The sequence below is a fragment of the Drosophila montana genome, unplaced genomic scaffold, assembly GCF_035044405.1.
Source record: "Drosophila montana isolate Dmon_TW-CO22-7 unplaced genomic scaffold, ASM3504440v1 contig_1083_1, whole genome shotgun sequence".
NCBI lineage: Eukaryota > Metazoa > Arthropoda > Insecta > Diptera > Drosophilidae > Drosophila > Drosophila montana.
The window spans coordinates 1,477,582-1,485,166 of record NW_026996074.1 but is presented as its reverse complement, the minus strand read 5'-3'; the positions used below and the strand labels follow the sequence as shown (position 1 = coordinate 1,485,166).

Here is a 7,585-nt window from a genome sequence, read left to right as displayed (position 1 = left end):
TTATATGGATAAGCCTGAATAAAAAAAAAAATCCACCATGTGATCCAACCTTTATGCATTGATTTCACCTACGTCACCCACAATATCAGTTTGCCAAAATTGGGTTTCCGTGTTGGGAAGCGCTGACATCAAGGTGTGAGGTATGCAGTTCGGATGCACACTGGGTCGACGCGCCAGCTAGCCAGCTGCCTTGGTATCATAGATTCGGCATAACAGTTGCACAGAAACATAATTGGGGAATCAGCGCAGCCAATAGTCACCGTTGGCTCCTAAAATATGCGGACCCTTCAAAGTCCACCAATTGGGCATTCTCGCAGATTCAAAATACCGTTCATAACAAGATCCGAAAATTTGTATTATAATGCCAACTGATTAAATAACGTTAATTCAATTACTAAGAATCTTCAACAATTTTACTCAAGCGTAGCTAACAATAATACATATTTATGTACATGTTATTGCTTAACTATTTGAGTTTTGAGAACAGGCTGTGCGCTACGCAATGATCCAACTCAGCGACATAGTCGAACAGTTCCTCCATACATGTTTCGGTTGTTTTAGATCGACTATTTACACGGTCGTTGCATTCTTGATATTTGTTATATAAAGATTCGATATGGCCTTTAGCCTGGCACTTATCCTTAAAAAAATAAAATGTGATCATTAATACAATACTTAACAGCACATAATCAATGAATATGCACCAACGAAGTACTCACTCTAAGAGCTGCTTGGGGGTCTACAAGTTCCGCTTCATCATCATCAGCCTTAACCACGGGAAGTCCGACAAATTTCCAAAATGCCATTTTAGACGCTGCGAATGACGTCAGATTTGGAATAACAATATATCTTTGCATTTGTAAATAAATATAAATGTGCACAAAAAATGTAAGAAAAAATATAGATCGGTTATTTAGTTAATGCTAATGTATGAAAACTGGAATTACTCATAATTTAAAAACTTGAAACAAATTTAAGATATATAATATCAACTTAAAAATATGTACCAATTGCCGACTGCTTGTAAGGAACTTAAATGTGAAAAGCAAGTTAAGAATTTTTTGTTTAGTGAGTTGTGATGCAATCAGCACAGAAATTTTATAATAGCGTTGCCACACTTATAGAATATTTTCTGATATGGCTGCAAATATTCTAGGCCAATATTTTTTCTAACGCCGTTGTTATATATTGTATTAACATTTATAACAAATTTTTTTACCGTCTTTTGCCTCGTAACAATTAAAAAGAACTTTAACAATTAAGTTGAAATAAACTTCTTGGTGAGCAGAATATTCTTGCTTATTAATAATCGATAGAAGGGAATTCAGATATCGATAACATTAATTTTACACCCCTTCGAGGCCTCGTTTTTTCTGTGTATTTTTTATTCGACAGTGTTTTAGTACTTCATGTGTTGTTATATATGGGGAATATCGTATTTTTATGTTGCAGATAAAACAACATTGACTTCTGCGTATAAAGTATTAGAAACGCCATATTCCGCGGAAGGACAGATATCTATAACATTTTCGAATCCCTATTAATACACACCCGGACGTGCCTACCGACATAGTCGGCAGTCGTCAGCTTAAAATGTAAGTAGCAAAAGTAATCATATTATTTTTTGCTCAATTTTTGTTTGGTCAAAATAACAATGTCAAAAATTAAACTAGCTGTGAACTTGTTTTTAAAGATTCCGTAAACGTGGCCAATTGTTATGCTATGGATACCAGCAATATTTACCACTCAATTAATGGCGGAGACCCATCAGGAGAACAGTCACATATTTCGATGCAAGGGTATCGTGATGGTAATGCCTTGAATTCTTTATGCCCAACGAGGATGCATAGAAACTTTAAATTATTAGCGGATCCGCAATTGCTGAAATGTGGTTCTAAACTTTACCGCTACGACGGTGTTGTCCCCGGAGACCCCACATACCCGACAGTTACACCTCGCGACCCACGCAATCCTCTTATTCGAATTCGAGCCAAACCTGTCGAACCATTAATGTTGGTTGTACCCCGGTAAGAAGCAATGTAATTAGTCTTTGATTAGATCTTGATATAACATATAAGTCTTATAGGTTTGTGATCGATTCTCATTACGTTGGTCAGCCACCTGCTATTGAAGTGACGGTAGTCAATCTTAACGACAACATCGATAAGCAGTTCCTTTCCGGCCTATTAGATAAGTGTGGGCCCACTGATGAAATAAATATATATCATCACCCTACGACAAATAAACATTTAGGCATCGCGCGTATAGTCTTTGAAAGCACTAAAGGAGCACGTCAGTTTGTCGATAAATTTAACCAGAAATCAGTAATGGGAAAGGTAAGTCTTGCTGGAATTGAAAGAGATTAGTTAATTTGAATATTGGAACACTTTGTATTTATTTTCACATCTTTTTTATTCAGATTTTAAACGTATTCTGCGATCCGTTTGGTGCCATTTTAAAGAAGACTATTGATAATTTAACAAATCCCGTTGTACCCAGGCCGTTAATAAGCTCCACACCTCATTCGACAACAACGTTGATTCCGGCAAACGAACATTTTCATGATTACACCGAAAAAGAAGGTCCACATTTATTATCTGGAAGTGGTTACAACTCATTTCACACGAGTGCAGTGTTTGGAGAAATAGATAATGATCGTCACAGAGAACGCGAACGGGATAGATTTATGAAAGACCGTGTACGACATTCCGTTGAAAGAAGCTATGATCGAGAACGTGGGACACGTAAATATATCAGCTTACGTCATAGTCGTCATTACTATTCTCGAGGATCTCGCGAAAAAAGTTCAGACTCAAGCAGGGATCGGTTATACAATTCTAGAGAAAGAGAAAGAGAAAGAGACACAAGGTCATACGACTATTCTCATTCTAAAGGACGAGATAAATTTCGAGAACGTAATAGATCAAGAGATCATTCTCGGGATCGGGTAAGGGAGAGAAGGGATCATCGACCAAGTATGTCAAAAGAACGAGATTATAGAGAACGAGATCGTGATCGATCCATTGATGTTGGAACTGATCGCAAGGAACGCCTTAGTTCTAAACACGATAAACGTTATTCAAGTCATGAGTGCCATGAAGATGAAAATGGAACCTCTTCGGTGTTCAAAAACCAACAATATTATTCTGGCATTCCGGTATCTAACCTTATATCATCTGATAATTACGGATATGATCATTATGGTTACACTATTAGTGAAAATATTCAATCTTGGTCTAGCTCCCACAGAAGGTGGCCCGTCTCACAACCAGATTCACAGCTTATACCCCCACCACCTCCACCCCAGGAAGAAGAAGAAAACTGGGATGATCCCCAGCCACCAGCTCCAATGTTACATACAAAAGATATTTCACCCTCATCCGAGTCATTTGGTATAAATCTGCTATCACCAAGGCGACCGAAGTCAAATAAATGCAATAATAATCTCGATACTACAGACGCGGAAATCAACACAGAGAATGTTGATTTAGACACACGTATTGCCCTAATATTTAAGGGAAAGACGTTTGGTAATGCTCCACCATTTTTGCAAATGGATAGTAGTGATTCTGAAACAGACAAAGCGAAGGTCGAAGAAATCAATGAAAGTGTTGACGCGCATTGCGATTCAAATAGCATACTCAAAAAAAAAGAGAAAAATGTTTCGGCCTTACAGCAGCACGGTGCCAGCGATATATCAAGTGACGATGATATTTTAATTAAAAAAGAAATAGTCAAACATCCAGTTGAAAAGCTGGAAACGAATAATAACAATGATGACAACATGTCTTTGTCAAGCTTATCGTCACATGAAGAAACTACAAAAGAATCTACGAATTCGTCAAGTCAATTAACAACAAAAATTATGTTTACAGGATATACGGATCCTAATGCTTCACATCAGAGTAATTATTACTATCATCATTCAACCTATGGATATGGACACTACCCTTCGGCAATAGGAGCAAATTCTGGGTTTACTGGGAAGTATTTTTCTAACCCTGCATATATGCAATCCTCATACCTGCCTGGAGTGGTTTCTGCTGACGCTTTTAATTTAGACCCGTATATCCAGTCATATGGCTATCAACATGCGCAACCGGATCAAAATGACGAAATGAAACAGAATGTTAAAAAGGTGATGAATTTTATAGTCGAGGAACTGAAGCAAATCCTTAAACGAGATGTTAACAAGCGTATGATTGAAATGACAGCTTTTAAAAATTTTGAGGTTTGGTGGGACGAACAAACAGCAAAAGCACGTTCAAAACATTTGTCTTCCGTAAGCGATACCGCTACAACTAGTAATAACTTAGTAGAAAAACAAATAACTCAAGAGAAGCCTCCCGACATTAATAATTTAATCAACACGCAAAGAGAAATGTCAGATTTTCAATCATTCACCAGTATAGGTATAAGGGCTGCAATGCCTAAATTGCCATCATTTCGGCGTGTTCCCAAACACCCAAGCCCCATTCCCGATAAGTTGGAACGGGATCTCAGTGATCAAGAAGAAATGGTGCAGCGGTCTGATTCAGACAAAGATGATTCAAATTTGGGCAGTTCAGATGCTCAAAATCTTAATTTAAAAAGACGCACACTGCAAAGGGATAGTGGGAAATTGAGAATAACGTCAACCAATATACGATTAAAAAGAAAAGGAAGTGCGTCAAGTTTCTTTTCGTCATCCACATCGTCGTCCTCCAATAGCGATGGTGAAAATGATACTGAAGATATCGCCAATAGAGCTGAAAACGAAAGGAGCAGCGACGACGAAAGCTTTGATGAAGATATCCCATCAAGCAATTCAAATGAAAGGGACAAATTCCCTAAGAGGCGTAGGCATAATTTGAAAGCTTCAGATGGCAAAATAGTTAACTTGTATTCAGACTCTGAGGAAGAAAATCAGTCAATAAATCGGATATCAGCAACCAAGCGGGGTCGCACGAAAAAAATTGACATATACTCTGATACTGATGAAGACGATGACCAAAAGACAGGGACAACACGATTTACTAATTCAAAACCTAATATATCGTCTATACCGTCCGACCTTGAAGACATAAGCAAAGATAGTTGTTTTGGCATGGAAGATGTTGGCATTTCTGCCAAATTTGTATCCGAATTAAAAACTAATGAACAAATTGAATCTGAATCCCGCCGATCGCCAACACCTGTTCCGCCACCGGATTATAACGAGGAAACTGTTTCGAAATCCGAGGGGGTAACTTCAGTAAAATCGCATTTTGAATATGATCGTATTTATAGTGATTCTGATGAAGAGCGCGAGTACCAGGAGAAGAGACGTCGAAATACTGAATATATGGCTCAAATCGAGCGCGAATTTTTAGAAGAACAACAGAAAAATTCACATCAACCAGACAATACATCAAACATGGATCTCAAGTTGGAGATTAATCAAATATCAACTTATGAAATGCCTGAAACACCCGATATTTCAAAACTTCCTCCTACACCAGGTGCAAAATTATTAGTGCAAGAATTAACACTGTACAAAAAAGATATTCCAGATACTGACGCTGAATGCAAACCCTATTTAATCACAGTAAAAACTGAAGCTGCTCCAAAAACTACTAGTATTCAGTCGAATGAGAATGAGGGTATAATTGTTTTAAAAACTGAAAGCAATTTAAAAACGGAAGCTTATGGTACAGCTCAATCTAGCAGTCAACCAAATGAAAATACCCGAATATATAACGGAAAGCAATCACCTGTCTCCTCAGACAGTGGATCGAGTCAAGCATCTCAAGCTAGTCAAGTGGCCTTAGAACATTGTTATTCTCTGCCACCACAAGCGCAAGGTGTCTTTTCTACCTGTGTTTCAACAAGCCAATTTGAATGCAAAAATAAAAAAGATGCCGATAGCATGCAGATTGTAAGGCCTGGTCCTGGAAGGCCACGCAAAGATTCTGTTCGTGCTCAAAAGAAAAAAAAAGACTTTTCAGGAAGACAGGCGAATAAGAAAAATAAAATAGAATCAATGAAAGACACGCTTTCCGAACTGGTCCGGCAAACTGCGAACTTTGTTCCGTGTGAAATGTTTAAAACCCGTGATCAAAACGAAGAAATGGTAATTTTATATACATTCCTAACAAAAGGCATCGATTTGGAGGACATTAAGTACATCAAGACGAGCTATACTGAGCATTTGCAAAAGGAACCATATGCGTGAGCAGAGTCATTTTGTTGTAAAATTTAACGTTTATTTCAACTAATTTTTAAATTTCAGTATGTTTTTGAACAATACCCACTGGGTTAATCACTGCACCACGGACAGGGCATTTTGGCCGCCTCCTCCCAAGAAACGGCGAAAAGACGAAGAACTAATGCGTCACAAAACCGGTTCCGCGCGTACTGAGGGTTTCTACAAGTTAGATGTACGGGAAAAAGCAAAACACAAATACCACCATGCTAAAGCAAACATACATGACACTCAAGACGAAGATCGGTGCGACGAGCCAACGGTGCTGACAAACCATCACCACAATAAATTAATATCCAAAATGCAGGGCATTTCACGCGAAGCGCGGTCGAATCAACGACGTCTGTTAACAGCCTTCGGTTCAATGGGAGAGTCCGAGCTTTTAAAATTCAATCAATTGAAATTTCGAAAAAAACAGCTTAAATTTGCAAAGTCGGCCATCCATGATTGGGGATTATTTGCCATGGAACCTATAGCGGCTGATGAAATGGTTATTGAATACGTTGGGCAAATGATTCGACCAGTTGTTGCCGATTTAAGAGAAACCAAATATGAGGCAATCGGCATTGGCAGCTCATATTTATTCCGAATTGATATGGAAACTATTATAGATGCAACAAAATGTGGCAACTTGGCAAGATTTATAAATCACAGCTGTAATGTAAGTATGACATAGGTACAACAATTAAAGCACTTCTTAATTTTCTGTTTTGATTGCAGCCAAACTGTTATGCCAAAGTCATTACTATAGAGTCAGAAAAAAAAATTGTTATTTATTCAAAGCAACCCATTGGAATTAATGAAGAAATAACTTATGACTACAAATTTCCTTTAGAGGAAGAAAAAATCCCTTGTCTTTGTGGAGCACAAGGCTGTAGGGGTACGCTTAACTAAAGCAGAGAAACTTTGGCTTTACTGAAGATAAATGTTAATTATTGCTTTCAGTTTTAGAAACTATTACTGAGTTTAGAAGTACACAATATTATTTTATAAATTCTGTTACATTTAAATAGAATATTTTTGGTATCTTAAGTAATTTAAAAGTAAAAATGCAACCGAAAGATTTTAAGTTTGTAAGATTATCGTTCGTAATAAGTATTTTTCAATAAAAACTAATGCCTTTTTTTTATATATTGCATTTTGAAAATCAAAATTTGCATTTTGAAGATCAATTTTCAACATGATTAGAAATAGAGGTCTAATAATTAACACATGAAGTGTAAAATATTAGAATGTGAATAATCAAATGTGTATAAAGTTAAACAAAATATTTTTGTTACATTAGGGGCGCCTACCGAAAAAATAATTTGTAAGCATTTGTAACCATAACCAGTTTTTCGCATCTTTTTTTTAAAATGATTT

General features: G+C 37.1%; 2 protein-coding genes across 4 annotated transcripts; one reads left to right on the top strand and one right to left on the bottom strand.

Moving 5' to 3' along the window:
* Positions 1–391: 391 nt before the first annotated feature.
* On the bottom strand, positions 392–1,157 carry LOC135427269 (cytochrome b-c1 complex subunit 6, mitochondrial). 2 transcript variants are annotated; one of them, XM_064680708.1, is made up of 3 exons: positions 1,008–1,157; positions 720–814; positions 392–640 (listed from the first exon to the last, which is right to left on the bottom strand). In XM_064680708.1, exons 2-3 carry the CDS (start codon positions 804–806, stop codon positions 467–469), a joined length of 261 nt encoding a protein of 86 aa, XP_064536778.1. In that variant the 5' UTR covers positions 807–814; positions 1,008–1,157; the 3' UTR covers positions 392–466. The 2 variants fall into 2 exon arrangements, with proteins under 2 accessions (XP_064536778.1, XP_064536860.1); XM_064680790.1 differs by having other exon boundaries at positions 720–849; positions 1,008–1,132.
* A 238-nt stretch (positions 1,158–1,395) lies between these two features.
* Set1 (SET domain containing 1) lies at positions 1,396–7,352 on the top strand. Of its 2 annotated transcripts, XM_064680649.1 has the most exons (7): positions 1,396–1,595; positions 1,694–1,810; positions 1,868–2,027; positions 2,087–2,336; positions 2,420–6,189; positions 6,251–6,884; positions 6,944–7,352. In XM_064680649.1, exons 2-7 carry the CDS (start codon positions 1,723–1,725, stop codon positions 7,115–7,117), a joined length of 5,076 nt encoding a protein of 1,691 aa, XP_064536719.1. In that variant the 5' UTR covers positions 1,396–1,595; positions 1,694–1,722; the 3' UTR covers positions 7,118–7,352. The 2 variants fall into 2 exon arrangements, with proteins under 2 accessions (XP_064536719.1, XP_064536645.1); XM_064680575.1 differs by having other exon boundaries at positions 1,694–2,027.
* Positions 7,353–7,585: the final 233 nt, after the last annotated feature.

Bases quoted from the DNA above. Each gene is read 5' to 3' on its own strand.
- LOC135427269 (XM_064680708.1), bottom strand. From the start codon at position 806: ATGGCATTTTGGAAATTTGTCGGACTTCCCGTGGTTAAGGCTGATGAT. The intron at 641-719 runs GTGAGTACTTCG...TATTTTTTTAAG, and splicing joins ACCCCCAAGCAGCTCTTAGA to GATAAGTGCCAGGCTAAAGG.
- Set1 (XM_064680575.1), top strand. From the start codon at position 1,723: ATGGATACCAGCAATATTTACCACTCAATTAATGGCGGAGACCCATCA. The intron at 2,337-2,419 runs GTAAGTCTTGCT...TTTTTTATTCAG, and splicing joins AGAAATCAGTAATGGGAAAG to ATTTTAAACGTATTCTGCGA. The intron at 6,190-6,250 runs GTGAGCAGAGTC...TTTAAATTTCAG, and splicing joins TTGCAAAAGGAACCATATGC to TATGTTTTTGAACAATACCC.